This window comes from Fukomys damarensis, unplaced genomic scaffold (assembly GCF_012274545.1).
Source record: "Fukomys damarensis isolate Sample0158 unplaced genomic scaffold, DMR_v1.0_HiC HiC_scaffold_25, whole genome shotgun sequence".
In the NCBI taxonomy this organism is placed as follows: domain Eukaryota; kingdom Metazoa; phylum Chordata; class Mammalia; order Rodentia; family Bathyergidae; genus Fukomys; species Fukomys damarensis.
In genome coordinates this window covers 14,755,494-14,778,942 of record NW_022900937.1, presented here as the reverse complement: position 1 = coordinate 14,778,942, position 23,449 = coordinate 14,755,494, and the positions used below count along the sequence as shown (strand labels likewise).

At 41.5% G+C, this 23,449-nt stretch overlaps 1 protein-coding gene across 8 annotated transcripts in view; it reads right to left on the bottom strand.

Annotated features, from left to right (window-relative positions):
* The window catches only part of Tln2 (talin 2), a 392,497-nt gene that overhangs the window by 147,140 nt on the left and 221,908 nt on the right, over positions 1 to 23,449 (bottom strand). For all 8 annotated transcript variants that reach the window (XM_033756129.1, XM_033756128.1, XM_010641220.3 and 5 more), the window contains 6 exons: positions 21,772 to 21,944; positions 19,415 to 19,512; positions 17,990 to 18,119; positions 17,048 to 17,200; positions 14,795 to 14,937; positions 13,133 to 13,260 (listed from right to left, as the gene is read on the bottom strand). In XM_033756129.1, coding sequence (XP_033612020.1) covers positions 13,133 to 13,260; positions 14,795 to 14,937; positions 17,048 to 17,200; positions 17,990 to 18,119; positions 19,415 to 19,512; positions 21,772 to 21,907 — 788 coding nt within the window. In that variant the 5' untranslated portion in view covers positions 21,908 to 21,944. The remainder of the gene's footprint in view (positions 1 to 13,132; positions 13,261 to 14,794; positions 14,938 to 17,047; positions 17,201 to 17,989; positions 18,120 to 19,414; positions 19,513 to 21,771; positions 21,945 to 23,449) is intronic.

The following is a 23,449-nucleotide window of genomic DNA, read 5'->3' as shown; positions in this document are numbered from 1 at the left end:
ACTTTTATAACAGATATTTCATCTGTAACACCTAAACCCACTGATCATTTGTAATATTAATGAAAGGAGGATAACCAGAAAATAGGTGCCTCCCCACTGATCCAACAGGAAGAACATAGCAGCATCTAAGAATTTATTTCTGGCAAAAAAGAATAAGTACATATATAACTGAACCAGCATTTAGTTAAGCTCCTGGATCTAAATACTAGTCAACAAAAAGAGAGACAGAAGAATATGCTCGATGATACCATCAGGATATCATTAGCCAAAGCCAAACACGGGAAGAGCTATAAAAATAGCCTAGATTCTTCATATTCGGTTTGGCAGTCATGGTTTAAAAAAAGAGTAACACATTATGAGATTTAATAAATATAATTACTACAAAGTTACAGTAACAAAGAGTGAAATACTATACTGATTTTAGAATAATCATATAGTCGATGGAATTAAATTCAGAAAAATTAACACTCATTGTCATGGTCAACTGATCTTCAACACATGATCTAAGACAACTCAGTAAGTATAGGGTTTTTCCCTTTGCTTTAAACAAATGTTGTGGGGTATGTGGTGGCACTCGGGGAGGATGAGGAAGGAGGGCTGCATTTCAAATCCAGTATGGGACACCTAGTGGGACCTTTTAAAATAACAACAATGATAATGGCTGGGGGTGTAGCTCAGGGTGAAGGCCCAGGGTTCAATCCCCAGTACCACAAAACAAACAATAAATAAAATTTGTAAATGGTGCTGGGACAACCAGATATCTACATGTGCAAGAAAGAAACTGGATGCTCTACAAAGTATACTCTAAAATCACTTCAAGATGGACAGCAGACTGAAACGTAATGTAAGTAACCATCACTGTAAAATGCAGCTACATTTGTAAAAATAACTAGCTAAAACTATAAATATTTCAGGAGAAAATAAAGGAGTAAATCTTTATGACCTTGGGTTAGGCAAAGACTTTTAAATTACAATAATAAAATCATAAATGGCAAAAGAAAAAAATAGAAAACTTGGACATCAAAATTACCAACTTTTGAACTACAGAGATAGTATAAAGAAAGTGAAAATATAGTTCACAGAATGGGAGAAAATATTTGTGAACACGATAACTGAATTCAGAATACATAAAAACTCATAACTGGATAATAAAAACACAAATCACTTCCATGAAAAATGGGCAGAGAATTCTGAACATTTTTCCAAAGAAGATATACACATGGCCAACACACGTGTGAAAATTTCTCAGTGCCATTCCCCATCAGCAACATGCAAAGAAAAACCCTAACACAATTCTTCCACATGCTGACTAGGACAGCTGTAGCCACCAGGAGGGCTAATTCTAAGTGTCGATAAGAGTATGGAGAATGTGGATCTTGGTGCTGGTGGCAATATAAAATGGTGCAGTTGCCAACACACAGCATTTGGTAGTTTCTTATCATCAAGCAGCGAGCCAACTTCTTCACATCTATAATACACAGAAAAAAATGCAAAACGTCCACACAAAAGATTCTACCAAATGTGCATGGCAGCATTATCCCTAACAGCCAAAAGGTGGAAATAACTCAAATGTCTATCAATGGAGTAATGGGTAAATAAAATGTGCTGTATCCATGCTATGGAAAATTATCCAACAAACGAAAAGAATGAATGCTGATACATGCTACAACATGTGCTAGGGTCAAAGAAGCCAGTCACAAAGACGAACTGCATGATTCCGCTGATGTAAAATGCCCAGGCCTAAAGGCTGATGAACAGACAGAGGGTTACGGGTTTACCCAGGCTGGAGACAGAGCTGCAGGTGGGGCGTGGGCAGTGATTGATACGAGGCATAAAGGATGAGATTACAGTGACGAACAATCTTACGAGTATATTCAGAACACCAATTCTGTACGATTTAAAAGGGAAAATTATTTTAAATGCGAACTATATCTCAATTAGGGCTATTTAACAAAAACATCCAATTAGCCAAATATAATGAGTAGGCCTTCTTGAGATTCTGATACAAGTCGAGTACAAAATACTGTTTTTGAGACAACAGGGGAAAACTTAACTTGGTATTAGAATGATATTAAAGGATTACTGTTAATTTTGTTGGGAGTTAGGATGGACCTGCAATGTAAATGTTTAATTATTTAAAAAATTCAATGTTTAGATCATTAGAAGTTATTGTCCAACGTTACAGAAAGATTGAAGTACTTACAGATGAAGTGATACAATAAACTGAGATTTCTTTACTTTGTAAATTTATTATTATTATTATATTCTCTTTTTATGAAACAGGGTCTCACTATGTATTCCAGGCTGGCCTTGAACTCACTCTGTGGCCCAGGCTGGCCTCACACCCTCATCCATCCTCTTGCATCAGTCTCCTGAGTGCTGGGAGTAAAGGTGTGTGTCACCCTGGCTTGAGAACTGCTTTTACATGCTTAAGCAGAAAAACAGGGAAGGGCAGGTGCTGGGAAAGCACAAGGTCTGATCATTCTGGAAAATAATTCAGTTGGCAAAAGTTGTTTTAAGTATATTTTCTGTGGTTTTGGGGGTAGGGGTCTGAGCAGCAGGGGAATACTTAGGGCCTCCTCAAGAGACCCCCAAGTCACGGTAAATCAGGAGCAGCTTAAACCTTACGACCATCATGAAACAACTTTGTGGGTAAAATGAGAGAGAACAAAACGGCACCAGGAAGAGGAATCACTGATGCAAAGACTTCACTGAGGCCACAGGACTATGGGCAGCACAGAGCTCTTGATCTTGCAGACCAAGCTACGCAGGGGCACACATCACAGGACAACGAAGGGCCCTGTGAGCCCACTGTGCAATGGCCACAGGGCAGTGGCTCCAATGCTGTTCAGAGAGACCTGACTACAGGTGGAGAAAGGACCCAAAATGTTCCACATCAAACTCCCAGTGCCCTTGCTGTTTTTATTACCAAGACCAAGTGTGGAAAGTTCCCAAGCATGCCCACAAAGGAAATCTATAAATCTGCTTGGAGAAAATAGATCAGACTGTCAAACCTGACTGGAAATTTTCTAACTAAGCTTTGGCCAATGCCAGGTCCCTTCCTGTGCCTCCTTAAATCCTTCCACCTTTAAAAGGGGGCCACCTAAAATCTTACAGTTAGACCTGAATCCTCTTTCAAACCCTATGGCCTGTGAAGGACTGCCCTTTCTGAAGGCAGTAACAACAATACATCCTCGATTTACCAAGTGAACAAGCCTCTCAGTGTTCTTACTCTCTAAGATGCCCAGGAAGTTGGACATTTGCAGTAAATAAAGTCCTCTCTGCCCTACTTGGCTTCTGTTCCAGCAGAATCAGTGGGATTGTTCTCCAGTCTGCTCCAGCCAGCTATGTACTGGATGATCACATAATGTCACACCTAGGCCACCAACTGCTAGTGTACCATTAAAACTGGGCTACTGGAGGCTTCCTACATGTACATATTTACAGACATCAGATCGAGGTGAGACCACTGTGAAACACGGACAAGGAAAAGAAATACATTAAAAATTAAAAAAAATATCCTGTCCTTATATTGGCTTGTAATTGCTTTTAAATTCCTCTATTCATGCTGCATTATGTGCAGTTTTTATAAGAAAGAGAAGGAAGCTGGGCACGGTGGTGCACACCTGTAATCCCAGCACTTGGGAGGCTGAGGCAGGAGGATTGCTGTGAGTTCAAGACAAGCTTGGGCTACATAGTGACTTCTAGGTGAGTCTCAACTACATAGTGAGACCCTGTCTCAAAAAACAAAACACAAACCAAAAAAAAAAGAGAAGGGAGATGCCCAATCAGGGGCACACATAGGAAGAAACCTTGGCCTGATACATAAATACATTAAGGTGAAAGTTAGTAAAGCCTTTCTGAGAAGTAGATACCATACTACTCGTTATGATTCTACACTCGAACAACTTTCTGGATTATCTACACCATGTGGACAGAAGGTTTCTACTATCAGCAACTGCCATTTGTGGCAAACTCTGTTTTAGGTTTTTCCAAGCATGAGTCAAATCCTGACAAAAGCTCCAGCAAGGAAAGATTTCATCTTATACATGGACACTGAGGATCAGTTGTGTGGAGTCACCCGCTCTCAATGGCCAGGAGGTCAACTTCTGGGAGGTTCTGGAGATATGCACTTGGCCTCCCAACCCGGCACCTCCAACTCACCCTTCAGCCATATAACATCCCATAGGACCAGTTTTTCAGACCCGCTAGACAAACGACAGAAACAGACATTCAGATAATAACAACAAGGACCACGCAGTGGCAGATGATTTTCTGGACATAATAAGAAGCCACTGGGATCAGAAAAAAGGAATTTTGTATTTAATGCATTTGAAGGAACAGGATCTGGATTCAAATGCAGATGTTTCACTAAAATCTCATTTTCTTTCTTTTTTAAAGATGACATACAATTTTATTTTTATTGTACATATTTGAAGGCTTATCATACGATGCTCTGATACACACATACATACTGAAGTTACTATAGTTAAGCAAATTAACACATTTGTCGCCTTGTGAAATTACTATTTTGTGGTAAATATAAGCTAACATCTCTAAGCAAATTTCCAGGATACAATATCATTAAAGCGCTCACACCTCAAGCTGGGTATCAGATCTCTAGACTTATTTATTCTATATAGCGGAAATGCCACATCCTTTGGTCTCTATCTTCCCATCCCCTCCCCAGGTAACCGCCTTTCTAGTGCTTCTGTGTATTCCTGTTTGTTTTTCCAATCCCCACTAAAGCGAAAGAAAGCACACAGGGTTTCACTTTGTGGCTGTCGTACTGATTATAATATCCTCGAGGTTCATCCATGTAGGCACAAATGGCAGAATCTCCTCAAAGCTGAACACCATTCTCTTGTGCAGTTAATAAAACCTCACTTTCCTATGTAAAATTTAAATTGCCTGTCCAAGTAATTCCAACAGAGGAGTCCCAAAGATGCCTCACGGTCTGGAAATAAGTTACAGATACGTGGAGAGACTGCTGCTCATTTGGGGAAATGTTAACTACCTCTCATCTGTCCCAGAGCTGTCACCAAGCAGCTGCACGACCTGAGGCACATCGCCATCTCTTTAAGCTTGTTTTATCATCTGAAACGCAGTGAAGATTCTGGCTTACCATTGTTACTTCTCATACGAATGGCTAAGTGATGTGCCCTCATCCATGAGGATCTGGGGCACCCCCCCCACACATACAGTGGTACAGAGACTACCTAGAAGAGAGCCCAGGGAGACAATGCACCAGGGGCAGTGCCACCCAGAGCACATGGGAATGCTCAGGTTTCCGGACTTCAGCCTTTAGGGCGAATCACCCAACAACTGACACCAACACCTCAAATGTGGTACCACGTGAGGAACTTTAAGTGTGGTCCCAGGACCAGCAGTACCAACACCATCCAGCAGCTGGCTAGAAACGCCATTTTTCAGGCTTAACCCTTGACGCGCTGAATAAGATGCTCTGATAGTGAGTACAGCAGTCGGCTCTAACAAGACCTCTGGACAGTGGGTTGGAATCTAGACTCAGAGATCAACAAGTCTGTGTGACTGACAACCTGACATGTGTACTGCTGAGCTGGGAAACGTGGGGGGGGGTCAGACAAGCTGAGCACTGAGGCTGGCATGTGTGTTAGTTCCCATGTGCAGGACAACAGAATACTCGGGACTGTGTGATCCTGGTGTCCTGGATCCAGGTGCTGGCAGGTTCTGCTGGCTGCTGAGGCTGCAGGGTTCAGAGGGGTGGAGGAGACCTATACTGTCCTCCCACAGCTGAAAAGCAAGCGGGCCAAATAACCAGTGAGGCCTCTTTTGTATGAGGCTTGAGTCCATTGAGGAGGGAGATGTCTTCAGAGCCTAGTGGCTGCCTGAAGGTTCACTGGTTTCTACTTTCCCATGGGCAACACGTGACTTTTGGAGGGGACACATCCTAACCACAGCAGCCTGGCACAAACACCAGAGTTGGTTCTACAGACTCATCTCTAGATGCTCAGTGGTTCTGTAGTTTTGAACCAGTCCAAATGCCCTCTGATGTAGGCATGAGCCACTAGGCATTAGGAGGCAGGGCGGGAGGAAGCAGTAAGAGTGCCACCAACTGAACATCACAACCCCAAACAGGTGGGAGAGCTCTGGGCTGTAAGGACCACGGGTCAGAAAAAACAAAGAAAACAGTGCAGACCAGGGCACAAATGGCCTGTGAACCTGCATTTCAATTTAATTTCGTGAGGTAAATTAAAGGAAAGACACAGCAGAGGACAAACAAAAGCTGAAATGCCTGCTTCACTGTTCATTTGAAAACAGAGACTCTGAAGCCCAACTACTCTGACAAAAGCACAAAGAGGGTGAGTTCCAAAGGGGGAAGATGTGTTTGAACAGATGCCAGGTGGAAAACTAACTCGAGACCTCCTACAGAGTCAAGAGCTTTGCTTGTTGACAACAGAATTATCTCGAGTTTGTAGGGGAAATTTCCCAAGTCTACTCTAAAATCTTTCACAGCAAAGAATTATACCCTGGGTTACTTTGTTTTCTTAGTAAAATACATCCTAGAAAAACCCACATATAGGAAGCAGGCTGCAGTCTTTAATAGTAAGGGGTTTTCTCGACCTGTCACCTGCCTGCCCCCAATGGACCTTTCCTTCCTGTCACAGGCAGGAGGAATGCAACCTTTTTGCTTGGCCTTGCACACCATTTAGCTTTTCCTTTGACATATGTTATACAACCAACCTCAGTGAATCCAAGCTTGTATCTCAGGGCCGGACTATTTGCAATTGTCTTTTAAAAAGAGATGTTGACTGTAAAACATTTCAGATTACAGATTACCTCATAATTTATACACCCACCACCAAGGAGAAATCCTGTTTACAGGGTATTATATTTGCTTTCTAATTGTTTTCTTCCCTTCTGCAATTAAACACAGAGATAAGTCTCTTCTTTGCCTGATGGCAGATACTTCTTAAAGTTACTTTCAATGAATATTTTAACATGTTCCTACATGTCCTTGTATCTACAAACAATAATATATCCTATTGCTCTTTGTATATTTTTAAATACAGAGATGCATATTCTAAAATGTCTTGTTTCCTCTGTAAAGTACACTGATGTTGTCATACATTTATTTTCTTTTTCTCATTGAGTTTATTGGTACATTTTAGGTACAGAGTACAGTTACATTCCTCATACATTTAAATTTATGCCAATCTGACAGGCATAAGATACTATCTGTGCTGCCTTTGCATTTTCTGGACTACTTATTAGGCTGAATATCTTTTCATACTTCAGAATCCAGTGGAGCTTCCTCCTCCTAATGTGGGTTTTGACATTCCTGTGATCTTTTTCTTAGACTGTCTTAATTTCTTCTGGATATTAATTTGTCCTTGATAGTGTACATTATGCATACTCGAATTTCTTTTCCCTGGCCAAAGACTCATACTTCACTTCCTGACAGCTTTTGCCTAATAAAATATTTTAATTTACTTGTTTTTTTTGGAACCAGGGATTGAACTTGGGTCCTGGCGCTTACAAGGCAGGCGGCAGAACTGCTGAGCTAAATCCGTGGCCCTAAAATATTTTAATTTAAATAAAGATAGGTTTAACAATCTTTTGAATCACTGTATATTACCCTGGGGCAATGGTGTTTATTATAGTTTCATAAGAAATTATAATAGTTGTCTTCCATATATCTTCATTTAACTTTGGCCTTTGATTTGTATTAATTTTCATGGCACTACTGAGTTGCCTATATTAACAATCTTTTCTTATTACTGTAGGATTTTTACTGAAATTGAACTGAATGTATAGATAAATTTAGGTAGAACCGTTTTTTTTGGTATCAAGTCTTCCTATTCATTAACATAGTGAATCACTCCAATATTCAGATCTTTTATGTCCACCTGTAAACTTTTATTGTTTATTGAACAGATCTTGGGGATCACTAAACAGTTTTTAGGTAAATTACTTTTTTTTCCTATTATAAAAAGTATCTCCCTTTTTTCAATTATCATCCATTTGCTGATTGTATCTGGGATTGCTACTTGACGTTACAACTGATCTTTTTATCTAGAAACCTTGCTTAAATTTTTAATTCTGAAAGCTTCTTTGTAGATGGACTAGATTACCTCCACAGACAATCCTACCACCTACAAACTGAGAGTTTGATGTGCCACTGATCTTTCTTTCTTCACTGGACTTCTTAGGACATTCGGGATTATGCTGACAAGCACTGACTGAAGCCTCCTTCCTGACATTAATGGAAATGCTTCTACTATGAAATTATCATACTCCTTTCCTTATAGATATTCCAGTGTAGACTGAATAAGTTTCCATGTTTTCCTACTGTGTTCTGAACTTTATTTTTCCTGTTATTTTATGAAATTCTTTCTCTCCAAAAATTCAGAAAAGCATACAGTCACACATTTTGTAATATTAAAAAGCTCAAATATTGTCTTCTTCACAGTGATCCCTGCCTTCCTATTCTAAAATAGCAATTTTTTCTCTAAAACACACATTGTCCCAAATCTGTTTCTGCTTTATCTTGCCTTTCATTATTATTTAATGTATGGTGTATTTTACTATTACTTTGTCTCTCCATGCTAGAATGGAGTTCATGAGAAAAGAGCTTTGCTGTTCATGCTGTATCACCAGTGCTTAGTACTCAAATTACACATTCGATACATGAGCCCTAGAAGAAACTCTAGTTATAACTTTCACTGACACGTAAACATATTCGTGTTGGGCCTTGTTAATATTTTAACTTTTGTAGAGAAGGCATCTATATTCAGTTACAAAGCTTTATAAGATCTGTACTTAGTTTTGCTATTACAATTTCACTAATTTCAAATAAAGGCGATGAGCTTTTTGGTCTATTCTCTGATATAATCCAGGCTCAGTTTTTGTTTAGCTCTCTGATGGTGTATTTTAACTTGTCAAGGCAGCATCTTTCAAGATTATACATCTATTCAGATTTCAAAATTATTCATTTTGTATAAACTTAATTTTTTGCTTCAAGTTTTCATTACATTGTTTTGAAAAATATTTTTATCTTCACATTTGTTCCACTATCATTAACAACGTATCTTTTTCTCTTTGATCGAGAGTATCCAAGCTTTACATGTTTATTAATTTTTTAAGCCATTTTTTTGTTTTAATAATTCTGCCTGTGGTTTCTATTTCATTATTTCTCTTAAAATTTTTCTTTCTTCTCTTCTGCTATTATGCTAATCACTTCCTGTGATGGGTCTGCAAAAACCACAACACTAAGATTGTTTATCAGGAGTTTTTCTGATACTGCTTATTTTTTCTTTTATCTACGTTTAAGTCAATGTTAGGTGCATTTACAGGTCCACAATTATTGCATCATCTTGGTGAATCAGTCCTTCCATGTTCATAATAGTCTTTACTTCTAATTATGCTTTTTCTTAAAGTCCGTATTTAGAGTCACCTCAAATATGGTGTTCTCAGCTTTAACTAATCCTATGTTTATTTGCTGCACAGGTTGTGAATTCACAAACAGCATAGAACTGGTACAGAACATCTCTGTGCTGTCCATGTGCCCGGTGGAGCAGCACATGTGTGCAAGCCCTGCATATGTTAAAGAGGAACACATGGCACATTTTCTCAATGCACTTTCTGAATGCAAAGGGCTGTAATGAAAATACCTGACTATTAGATTGTCTGCAGTATTTGTTTCATGCTCCAATAAAATACCTCTTTCTGGGAATCTTTCAGGTGAACTAAGGAAAAATGTTACATAGATAAAGCACACTGGACTCAAATTGGGAGGCCTGGTTTTCTTCTGGCTCCCAGGTATTAACAGTTATGGGCTTTGCCTTTGTCTCTACCTCTTCATCTAGCACCTATTTTCCCCTCTGTAGAGTACATGGGGTATATTAAGTAATTCTTAAATCCCGGAAAACTCTCTAAGTCCTTTGACCCACTTTTCTAAGAGTACTTTTACTACGATGACAATGAGTTTAGAAATCACTGAAGAGTATGGATAAAGTTGAAAAAGAATGTCATAAAAATGCCCCTATTACCCTTACATTGAACAAAAATACTAAACAAAATTTTAAAAATTGAAAGATTTATTAAACATGGCCCTACTTACTTCATTTACCTACTATGTGACTAAAATTTCTATGTTTTGTCTGGCTCTGGCACAAGTTCTTCTTATTATTGTTCTTTCTCATTATTTATTTATTTAGTTAGTTTTTCGGGGGGAGGGGTACCAGGGATCGAACTCGGGAACTTGAGCTTACAAGGCAGGCAGCAGTACCACCGAGCTAAATCCCTGGCCCTCTCATTATTTTTTAAACTTCAAATTGTTCAGATGTTGCACAAATACAGGCTGCAGAACAGAGCCCTGCCAGTGACCACGGGAAGTTTAGGCAAAAACAGGATCTGCCAGCCAACTTTTAAACCAGGGTACTGTGGCCTGCTTGGTTCACTTTACTTAAGAGAGGACTTAGTTCCTGGTAAAGTTTCACCTGTACAGCATGAGCAAGAACATGCACAATTAAATATCTACATTAAATAGTAATTCTCCATTACTTGGAATAGATTTGGTCTAATTAAAAGGTAAATCAAATTTGTGAAGAAAAATAACTGCCACCAGGCACAACAGACTTATTTTAATTTAGAATTCGAGTACGGTTAAGGGTGCATGTTGCACTCGAGGCATGGGCTTCATTTTCTAATCGTAAGGAAGAAAAACTGGTACAGTACAACAGCTTAACTTGTACTATCTAAGATTATGAGAAGATGTTTTTATTGGAGTGCAAGCACTCAGAGTAAAACAGGACCATAAATGGTAGTGGACATTGTTAAGACCAATATGAATGCTCTGAGATTCATTTGTAATCTCTATACAAGCAGTGAGCAGCACAGTGACATTCACCATGATTTGGTAGGTACAACTGATGACAACAGAAAAGAGACCCAAGAATTTTGTGATCACATGTTTAAGGACTTTTCTAATCTTGGCACAGGCTGGGAGGCCAGTGAAAGGGGCAATTTTACCCTGGAAGTAGAAAGGCCTTTGAAAGTAGTCAAGCTCGGGGCTAAAAAGTCAGAAGTTGTGCACAGAAAAAGTCTTGAAGTAGCTGTGAAGAAACTGCTGCTCTCTGTTTTTCCTTTCATATCTGTCACATAAAATCCTGCCTTCTTTGTTCACAAGGTTAGCAGTCCCTAACCAGGCCACATGCAGTTGCAGTAACTATGAATGCCGAAAACTAGGGAGCCATTTAATCCTAAGTGTTTTGGCTTAGAAAATACCTTTCCTCCTGTTTTTCCCCTCCTATTCCTCACTCACTCTAGAAACAGAAGCAAAAGGTTAGTTCCAAGGCCTAATGAGCTCTGGGTGTTTATTCATCAGTGTCTGCAGCCATACTCCTCGGATGTACCCGAGGAACCAGCTCTGAGGGGCCAACGTGGGAATACGAAAACTACTGAAAGGACACATGTGTGTACTGTTTAGTAAGGAGTCTGTGGGGTCACAGAGCACAAAGGCAAGCTCCTGAGGGTCCTGCAGAAGGAAGACCACCAGGCATTAGAAATGGGCCCCAGGAAACAAGTGGCCACATGACTGGTGTGAGAACACGGAAGAGAGTAACAGGAACCGACCAAAGCTGCTGCGCAGTCAAGGTCACTATGTGTGTGCTGCAGAATACAACATTCCTGCGGTTCATTAATCCATGGGTAGAGTTGGTGGCTCTGTAATAACCTCAGTTTAGACCAAACAGTGTGATTGATGGTCAGGCACTGCCTACAACTAGGACAAAAGTCAGGGTTTCTTGTCACTCAGATCCACTACTTGGTTCCTAATATTTTCCACAAATGTGAAAGTGGGTTCAAGGGTCACATAAGCCTTTGCATGAACCCTTCCTGTCAAACCGTCTTCATAGAAGACTGTGCTCAATGTATCTCTTGCTAGATGCAGCCTCAAGAAACATTCAAGTGCTCTGCCTTTCAGCCAGTATCCATATTAGGTTCCCACTTGCAACCCTTGCAGGTTGCATGCTAGGGGATGGTGTGACAGTAACCATGGTGAGATTGAGAGAGCCCGCCCTCTCTCCCTCCCTTTCTTTCTTCCTTCCTGGCTCCCTCCCTTCCCAAGCCCACCCTACTCACCTCCCCCCATCCACACTAAAGTGGCAACCAAGAGAAAAATAACATAAATAAAGAAAAGCAATATTATCAGGGGAAGGTGTACATAATACTATAATACCCTTGCAAAAATCCAGATCAAAAAAAGGGAAAGACCCGACTCAGAAAAACAGTAGCCTACTAGTGGCTGGGAACGCTGAGAATTCCTAGGAAACTCAATCTTATGGCCCATGCTCTGCGGGATTCTGAGGAACTTGAAAGGCCAGATCTCTCCTGAAATCCCAGGATCTAGAGCCAGGAAAACATATGCCTATTATTTTATAAAAGCGAACCAAAGACCAAATGGAGGAAAAGAACAAAGTAAGTATTTGCACATCACACTTCAAAGCAAACATAATTCCTAAGATTGTACTAAAGAATGTAAGCCTCTTTCACACTACGCTGCTCTATCAAGGAATCTCAAGAAATTAGACATGACAAGGGACTGGAGATATCGCTCAGGGATACAGCACTTGCCAACTATGTTTAAGACCCTGGGTTTGATCCCTAACACTGCAAGGAGTGAAACCAACAACAGGACCTGCCAAAGATGATCAAAAGTGTCCTAGTATGAGGGGGCAATGTGCTAATGGGCAGAGGTTGCAGAGGTGCACAAAGTGAGCTCCGCAAGTCCACAGATGTTCAGGACAGGCTGGTCAGCTCTGGTAGAGAGAAAAATCACCCAGCGCTAGAACTCAGAACCTGCTTCCAAAACTACCTTTACAGTCACCTGAACAATGAATTTCTAGGCCTCCTGCTTTGCCTGCAAAACACAAATTTGGTAATACACTGAAGTGAATGAAAGCCAACATTCTGGCAGTGGACTGAGATCAGTGTGTGTGCATTTGGGCACCTTGCCAAAAAATAAACAGGTGAAGGCTTCAAGTATACATGTGGGCCTATGGTCCATCCCCAGCACCACAAAAACAAATGAAGAAAAAACAGATGAAGAGAAAACAAGAGGAGAGAAAAGAGGAAAATAAAGGTCATTTACTCTAAGAATCCAGGCTTGTGTTTATGCTCCACATGAGGTCCAAATTGTATCTGGGCTTGAAATCCACCAAACTCGCAGGCTTTCTCAAAGGAGACCGGGTGGGAGCCATTCAGGATGTCATCCCGAGCCTGAAACACACCAAGAAGGAACACCTCAGGGGTTTGGGGGACAATGTCTCTCCCCACAGACATGGCCCAGCCCAGCACACGCTCGCCACAGAGCTGAGGACAGGTGCAGATACGCCGAGCCTGCAGGGGGTAGCAGGAACTCCGCAGAGCTGGGTCAGATGGCCCAGGGCTGGAACACATGCAGGTGGTCTGGTATCCCAAAGGGAAAGAGGGCTGACAACCTAGGGTAGAAGAAGCAATTATAAAAAATAAAGTAAAGGGAAATCCTCAGGAAATAACCAGATTCATATAAACTGAAACAGAAAGTTTCTTTTGTATGCACTTAAGCCATAAAGTTACCAGGAAAAAACTGAAGAAGTAAAACCAACCTGACTCCCACTGCAAAGTAAAGACTGATGGATCAGAAGGAGAGAAGAGAGAGATGGATACTCACACAGAGAAAAGAATTCCATAGCCAAGACAGCCAGGGGGAGGACAAGCAATGTACAGTCCTAGAACCTTTGCTGTGTCTGCAGTCCTGCTCCTGGTGTACAACCCATCCATGCCACTGCTATTTATCCCCCTCCTTTCTTTCTTTTCTTTAAATGACCCCCAGATCACTCCTGTATCAACACATAGCCATCACCTTGGGCCTTAAACTCCTGAGCATCTTCTCCGGCCCTGCCATTTCCTTTCCTTCCAGCTTCATTCCAAACCATTTCTTCTACCCACTAACTTGGAGGTCAGCAAGCTTTTCCTCTAGAAGGCCAAATGGTGAACATTTGAGACCTTCAGGGCCGTTAGGTCTGTGTGGCAACTACTGAACTCTGCCACTGGAACACAAAAATAAACAATTATATAACATGTAAGGGGATTTACCGATACATAAATAAAGGACTTACTTATTATTATCAAATATAGGCAGAAGGGATGGTTGCAGTTTGCCATTCTTTTATTATTTCTTTGGGCAGAGAAGTAGATAGATGGAGGGAAGAAGGAAAGGAAGTTTAGGTGAAACAAAGGGTGAGAAATATAGGCTGTTTCTGCCGAGCCAAAAGTAACTTTAGGGACAATCCCGTGCCAAGGCCATATCTTTCATACTGGGAAACTGCAACTCAGATGTGTTAAAATGACTGCCTGAATTTAAACAATTAGTTAATGGTAAAGACATAAAAGGTTATTGTGAAGAAAACTTCCCATTAATGAGAAGCGATGATTTTTTTACTGATATCTCATGGTATGCTACGGTGCTAGCTAAACAAAGCTGTAGTTTCTGAAATGGTGAACCATTTAAATGAACACAGCCATCTCTTGAGAGCAGGAAGAGAAAAGCAGCACCAGGCACCGAGTTCCAATATAGGAAGGCAGAGAGAGTCCCAGAGAGGTCCCTCTCAATGGCCAATGGTTCATATCCAACACCAACCTGCTCTACCACCAGATAGCAAGAGCCTAGGGACGCACTCCCTAGACAGGATACTGGGAACAGTGTGGGAGACACAGCCAGGAGCCTCCTGCACATTCCCCAACCTCCGTGTCTGAGCGCTGAAGGCCATACCTGGACATAAAGCAAGTTTAGTTGCACAGGGTCTCTGGAATCCACATTTTGATCAGAGTAGAAGAACTTTCGTCTGAGCAGTAATGTCTCGTTTTCGTCTACTCCTTGTTCTCTGAACGTTCGGCTGTGATCCAGCCAATTTACTGCAACACAAGACACAAGAGAGAACGGTGTTTGCTTCTCCTCTTAACTGAAAGGGACTTAAAACAACAGTGTGACAAAGATGCAGATTTCTCTTGAGGCTGACAGTCAGAGTTACTTCTTACATTAAAACTGCCCTTAGGGGAAGTAGGAAGGGTAGGGCAAAGGAAATAAGGGACAAGAAAAAATATGAGAAGAGGAAAATTGGAAATAAACTCTTTATAAATAGGGAAGGGTGGAGGGGATAAAGTGGGGGCAGGGGTATGGGGAAAAAATGAAAACCAAGATCTGTCATGTAAAGGTACAAGATCCCAATGATAAATGTAACTGTACTGTAAACTTAAAAAGTACCAATAAACTCAATGAGATTTAAAAACAAAAAACAAAAAAACCGTGCCCTTTAAGTCGGGGATTTAGCTCATTCGTTCTACTGCCTGCCTCACAAGCACAAGGTCCTGAGTTCAATCCCCGATATCAAACCAAATAAAAAAGCAAAAAGCAAAGTAACTCTGCCTTTTCACTTTGAAAATTAATTTGTCATCTACCATATGAGCAACAAAAAGGTAAAGGAAGGACAAAACTCCCAGCCATTCCTAAAGTTAGCTGACCTTCCATAGTGAATTGATAACATGTCACTTCTTCCCCAGAAGGTGAGAATAAGGAAACCAGTATTTGGTACTAAAAAAACCAAATTGGAATTTTCCATAAAATAAGCAGTAGATACCTGAATCTCATCACGTGAAATAATTCAGAGACATGGAACATAAAAAGTTACCTCTGACTTCAAGTGGAAAAGTGGCAGAAAATTAAAGTCATGGGAAATAGAGGTGCGAGGGCTGAAAGGAGGAGAAAACAGACTGGCCCTCATCTAAGGACCAGCTGAATCTCAGCCATTCTACGAATCCTGTCCTTACCTCTGGGGGCACAGACTCGACCACTCCTTGCACACTCTGCAGAGCATTCTCTCCACTCCTTTCCAGGCTGCACACACACACACTGTGGGTAAGCATTTATGACCCACCTCACTACATTCTAAGCAACTTCAGTACACAGAATGTAGCTGACAGCCCATCTCTCCGTTGTGTCTGGGACAGTCCTGTGCACACATTAATAAATCCTTCGGCTTTGTCTACCAAACTTTGTTGGAAAGAAGTACGTAACTGAAAAATCTAATGAGGCAGAAAGCAAAGGGACTAGAGAAAGAGTCAGAGGAAATGTCAGACCCACCAAAGATCAATAAACATAATGACAATGGTGATGTCATCCCAGCGCTGCGGCAGGAGCAAGGAGAGGGGAGGTCTGGGCAGACTAGGGGATGAATCATGTCCCACCGAGGAGGACGCAGCGAGGTGCACATGGCAGGGGCAGTGGGGCAGATATCACCTTGATATTCTTTTCCATATGTTAGTCACGTGGCTATGGAAAGTAGCTTTCCTATGACAGAAGCTTATCACCAATTTTAACCTCTGACAGAAGGAGACAATGGTCACCCATGGCTGCTAACATCTACCAACCAAGGACAACAAGAAACAGCTTCCTGACGGAATCATATAGCACCTCTGATGGAGTTTTCATTGTGTGCTCGCATGGGTGCACACACGTGCACACGTGCACACACACACACACACATTCAACAACTTCCACATGTAAGGAATTAAAACGGACAGAGGACCATGTTACAATGACACCAAGGTATGCAATCACCAAAACCCACAGGGTAGGACATGCTGTGCAACCAACAGTCTGGGTTCTTCACATACACAAATCTCGAGGGACACAAATAGGACAGAGAAGAAACACACTTAGTTAAAACAGCATGTCACCTGACCCTATTTGCACTCCAGTCCAACCTACGAAAAGAATTTGTAGGAGATGATGGAGAAAATGAGAACACAATTTTTACGTGCGATATTAAAGGAAAACTGTTTAGGGAAATAGTATTACCATTACATTTTATTTTTCTAGAAGTTTTTCCTCTTTTAGTGACATAAACTAAAACGTTTACACATTTAAAAGAAGCCAAAACCCGCTCTGGCTCACAAGGGTGGTGAGAAAGGACTGAGGCTCAGCAGAGCCCGGAGCCTGGATGGCACATCCTCCCCACACACTCACAGTCATCATCTGTGTGAAGCTTGGCCTTCAGCTTCTCCATCTTCCTCTCATCTCGTAACAACGTCCTATCTTTTTTGAGTGTACCCGTTCCTTCTTCTTTCTTTTCTTCAACAGTTTCTTGGATTAAAGAATATTCTTCATAATTGGTTATTCCTAAAAAAAAGAAATGAGGTTATAATTGCTGTCAACTCCTACTCGGGGCCTGGGATATTGCAATGAGCCTATTTTGGCAAAGGACAGAGAGCTTTCTTGGTGTGAGGAAAAGGAGGCTGCACGTCACAAAGCTCTGAGAAACAAACAAAAGACCTTCAGCTAGGTAAGTCACACGCAGTTCTCCACTAATTTTTGAGAAACAAGAACAAAGCAGATACCAGGCAGAGGAAGGCAAGAGAATACTCAGTAAGAAATATCTGAAAAGGGCCAGGGATTTAGCTCAGCGGCACTGCGCCTGCCATGCAAGAGCAAGGTCCTGAGTTCAATCCCCAGTACTATACCCCACCCCCGCAAAAAGAAGGATGTGAAAGAACTCAGTTTCTTTAGACACTTTTTTTGAGTACTTCTCATGTGAGAAGGAGGCAAAGTTGTCCTCTGGGGAGACTAAAAGAAACTACAAGAAGAAAATCTGTTCAACAGTCAGTCACACAAACTGTCACCGTGGTATTTAGGGAGACTCTGTACATCAATGCGGGGCTGAGTTACACACATTTTAAAAAATTCCTCTCAAGTGAAAATACCTGTGATTTTCCAAAAGAGAAACAAAAGCTCCCAATGGTGACCCAGTAAGAAGTCTGAGAGCTTACAATGCCACGAGTAGATTATCAAACAAGGAGTTTTGGGACTGCGTGGAATAAAACTATGACGACACCAGATAGGGTGGATAAAGAGGGGAGGTGTGACATTCAAAACAAAGCAGAAGTGGAACTGGGGCGTGAGACTGCTCACCTATCCTGCTACAGATGGTCACCAGGAGCTCCCCTACAGTCTTGGAGTCGTCCACCATCACTGTCTTCACAGATCCATCCAGCATCCGGATTTTCTGAGGCCTCTGCTTCTTCTTGTATTCCAAAATGTCCTAGAACACAAACCATGCACATATTTCACACACAGGGGAAAACAGGCAGCAAACTTGGACATTTACCTTAAAAACAACAACAACAACTAAGTCCCTAGCAGGTGCTGATTTCATCCTTCCAAAATTTCTTTGAAAAATCTTTCTTAGGAAGAAAGAAGTTTCCTTCATTATTATAGAAGCTTCTGTAAGACAGGATCTCCAGGCCTCAGTAACTGCTTTAATAAAGATTCTTTAAAATATGGTAGTGAAATCACACCCTGCCCTCACCAAGCAGCTTGATGAACAAAAATTACCCTGTATACAATAGTGAAAGAGGCAAATACCCTCGTGGAGACCTGGAAAGGCTGCATCAGTGAGACCTGGCAGAGAAAAAGGCCTCCATTCCTTTTAAAAAGACAGGAGTGCCCATATGCAATTATGTGCATTCTATCATAAGCAAGTTTTACTATCGATACATAGAAAATGACATTTTGTAAAATTTACTCTCAAAATGGCTACTATATTTAGCATATATAAACATATGAATATAAATACGGAGAGAAACATGAGCAAGACCACAGTGGGGCCATTCAGTATGGAAGTTATTTTCTAATAAGAGCCCTCTTTTTGTAATTATATTTCTGAAAAACAGAACTATGGAGGGAACATTAATTAAAATTAATTGATCAAATATTTCCCTTTTGCTCTGTGGAATACTGGTTAGTCTGAAAGATCCAACTCATCCGATTGGCCAAAAGACCCTGTATCTTGGAAGTTAGGCTGGACAGTATTTCTCCTCATATCCATTAACTACTATTTTAGTTTTGTTACTATTACTAATAGTTATTAAAATCACATCCCCTATTTGAAATTTCTTTTAAAAAACAAAATGCTGGGTTGGGGATGTAGCTCAGAGGCACTGTGTCTCCCTGGCAAGTAAAAGGTTCTGAGTTTGATCCCTGGTACCAAAAAACAAAATGGTAATTAATATTTGGTCTCAGATTCTCTTTAGAATTAACTTTCGTTTTCCCTGCCATTCTTGTTTGACTTTCCAACAGGAACACACTTATATCCTCACAGAATATGCCTGTACCTTATCTTGTGGGTACCTTGTCCAACATGACATGGAAAAACTGCTCAAAATACCACAAACTGCATCACTTTCAAGAATGTAGATGGTTGGCATTTTCTCACCACTGGACAGCACATTAATAGGAACTACTGATAAAATGCCCTGGAATCAAAACGGTGGAATGATGCTGGCTTCCACAGATGGCCCAAAGCAGTGAGGCTATTAAGTCAGACCAGTAGCCTACCCCATTTCGCAACATGTAGTAATCCAGTGTTCTGCCTGCTTCCAGCCAAATCCCTTTCCTGGGATCTTCATCCGAAAGAAACAGCCCATAGTCAGAAGCTGGAACACAAAGGAAAAGACATAAAGGAGGCAAAGTTTGTTGAGGCTGTTGCTGGCTTCCCAGTCCTAAGCCCACCTCTAGAGTAAGCCTTCATTGCCCTTCACCAGGAAGATGTTTCCAGCTGAACCCAAAGTGGCTCACAGCACCAGAGCAGGTGGGGGAGGGGGCTGAGCTGCAGAAGCAACACTCACAAAACCGGTTCATATTTCTGAGGATCCATGGGTTAGACCTGGGTCTGAAAATTAGGGTACCACAGGAATAAATTAGTCCAAATTTCTTTCTAACTGAATTTGAGTCTCTATACCTTGCCATAAAAATCAAGCCACGGTCCGGGGATTTAGCTCAGTGGTTCCACTGCCTGCTTCACAAGTGCAAGGACCAGAAGTCGATTCCCGGTACACACCCCCGCCAACAAAAAAATCAAGCCAAGAAGCTGGGTGTGGTGGCACAAGCCTGGGAATCCTAGTACTCTAAGAGGCTGAAGCAAGAGGATGGAAAGTTTGAGCCTAGCCTAGGAAAATCAGCACATTTGCAAGACACAATCTCAAAAATAAAAATAAAAATAAAAAAAGAACTGGGAATGTAGCTCAATGTGAAGGCCTGGTATTCAATCCGTAGTTCTACAAAACAAAAATAAAACAACTTGGATAAAAACAAAAACAAAATAAAACTGAGAAACTTAAGCACAAGGCTGTCTGGACACAGAGGCAGATGGGGACTTTATACACCATGAAGGATCCAGCATACTACATTATTGGATTGGTAGAGTTCCTCACTAGTTGAAGTCTTTGTCTCCCACTTTCAAGAAATTAGGAAAATACCTGTAAAATTAAACTGTTCTCCACAGAAATCCCTATTCTACCTAGGAATTCCAGCGGAACTCGGAGTGGGGGCACAAGGGAAACAGAGCTACGGCCCATCTGGACTTCTTCTTAATGCCTGAACGTACAAACCAGCAACCCCAAAGGAAGGATGTAAGCAACTGCTGCTTCTCAGCAAAGCTCCGAGGTCTTCAAAGGTTTACCTACACTTTCACCAGAGTTTACAGCAAGCTAGCCCAAAGGAACTTTGTAAAAAATCTGAGAGAAAGGGCTGGGGATTTAACTCAATGGGGTCACTGCCTGCCTCACAAATACAAAGTCCTGACTTCAATCCCCAGAACCACACACACACACGCACACAAAACCAAAACAAAACAACAAACCACAAAGTGAAAAGTAAAGATGACAATCAAATCTTGGTGATTTTTGTTTTTGGAGACAGGGTCTCGCTATGCAGTTCAGGCTGGCCTTGAACTCACTACGTAGCCCAAGCTGGTCTTGAACTCCCAGGACTCCTCCTGCCTCAGCTTCCCAAGTGCTGGAATTATATTGTGTGCCACCATGTCCGGCTAGTAAGCTCATTTTTATACTTCAATTTTTAAGCTGAGTTTTACCAACTTTCACACCTAAAGGCTTATCCATGTAAAAGTGATTCCAGTTTCTCAACTGTCAGTCAGATCAATCTCTGAATAAGGGAAGGAAATGTAGAGGGGAGATGAATGGAAAGGGTAAATCAATTGTACAGTACATGAATGGCTTCTGGTTAAACTTGGATTAATACGGGTCAGTAGTTTAATCAAACACAAAACATATAATGTGTTCCCTCTGTTTTTCTAAGATTTGAGATAAAATTTATAAAGCTCCTTCAAAGGGCTGTCAATCCAAGACTTGCCTCAGGTCCTGATGGTGATCAAAAGTGACCATGCATGGCACCCAGGGCTGGTGACACAATGCCAACATGTGCTAGAGGAGGTCCTCTGCGCTTCACTGAGTGAAGGAGATATGTAGTTATGTCAGAGAGTGGCTCACAAACTGCAGAGCATGGTGACTTATGGGAGGGCAAGGGTGACCAGCACAGCTATGCTGATGGATGACTTGGGAATGACATGGCCACTGTCATCACGGGGCTCACAGGGGAAACAAGGTGAACCCAGCCTAAAAGATATCTCATTTAAAACACACAGGCTGGCTGGGTGTGGTGGCGCACGCCTGTAATCCCAGCACTCGGGAGGCTGAGGCAGGAGGATCGCTGTGAGTTCAAGACCAGCCTGGGCTACATAGTGAGCTCCAGGTCAGTCTCAACTACATAGGGAGACCCTGTCTCAAAAAACCAAAAAACAAACAAACAACACACAGGCTGTAGGGCACATGCACTGCTCCGAGCTTCCGTCCCTTCTGCTGCACAGTGAAGAAATACAGCACACGACGCAGACCCACCTTGTCCCGTTTGGGCCTCAGGTACTCGTTCCCGAATGACTCTACAAGCATCGTACACAGCTGTAGATGGTTCAAACTGCATGGTCTTCACCACATTGCAGTGGCGGACGCAGATCTTTAAGGATAGTGCCACCATCTTCCTAGATGAATCGAAGGGTCTCACTTAACAATGTCTGGAAAACACAAAGAAATAACCCTAAAGTTCACAGGTATTATTTGTCTTGAGTAAAGAAATTCCACAGACTCTCGAATCAAATTTTAAAACCTTGTACTGTTCAGGATGCTCCACTGTAAAGTCATTCTTACAACTGCTTATACTCTAAAAACATTTTGACTATGAAAATATTTCTTTTTTACAAAACATTTTTATGAGCCAGGGATTTAGCTCAGTGGTTTTGCCACCTGCCTCACAAGCGCAGGGTCCCGAGTTCAAACATTTTTATTAGTGCATTTCACAGTACACAATGATTACACTCATTGTGGGGAGCTGGTAGCGACATAACACAACTTCATTCTTTTTAAAAAATCCCCTCCCTCTCCCACCACTCATCTCTGGGTCCCCTCCCCTTTTGCAAAAGATCTCTCTCCTTATTTCCCATTATTTTAAAAGTTGTTTATAGTCTGGGTTTCCCACAGAAGAGCAATCATGTCATAATTAAGCTTGTATATCTGATTTATTTCACTTAACATTATGGTCCCAAGGTGCACACACTTTCCGATAAATAATTCAAGTTTATCCTTTATGGCAGATAGTACTCCATTGTATATAAATACCACATTTTCTTCATCCATTCATCTGAGGGTGGATAGACAGGCCACTCCCAAAATTTAGCTATTGTGTATTGTGCTGTGATAAATACAAGTTTGCATGTATTGATGTAATATGGTGACTAATTCTTTTGGGAAAATATCTAGAAGGTGAATAGCTGGGTCAAATGCAATTGTTATTTTTACTTTTGTGAGGAATCTCCACAATGATTTCCACAGCGGTTACACCAGTTTACATTCCCACCTCCAGAAGGGCTCCTTTTGGCCCACAGTCTCACCAGCATATATTCTCATTTGATTCTCCCCCACTTTTTTTGTACCAGGGATTGAACTCGGGTCCTTGTGCCTGTGAGGCAGGTGGCAGATCCACTGAGCTACATCCCAGCCCCTTATTTGATTTCTTGATGACTGCCATCCTTTCTGGAATAAGATAGAATCTCAGTGTTCTTTTAATTTGTTATTCTCTAATGGCCCCAGACGCCGAGCAGCAAAAATATTTCTTATTTGAGAAATGTCAAGATACATTCCTCCACCACCAACAGCAGTGTTGACTAGGAATCCATCCTGAACTCAATTAATTTACTACAGCCTGGGGGGTGGCTGGATGGCCGACACAGCAGAGGAGTTCACAATATGTGACAAGTTTTTACCCACAATGTAAGGGCTTTTAACCAACATACTCCCCAAGTTAACTCTAGAGATAAGTGGACGCTTGTCGATCACTGTATGGGCTTGTCCCTAGGGTTTCGCGAACTTCTGAGCTCTACTGAGCAAGGCTGGTGCTGACAGTCAGTGGGGAAGACCACAGAGTTGGATTCTGCTGTGGATGCTATTTATGAGATGCAGACAACACGCGATCCCTTCTTTTCCCTGAGAAGAGTACGGTTAGTGTCACTGAAAGACGGCCACC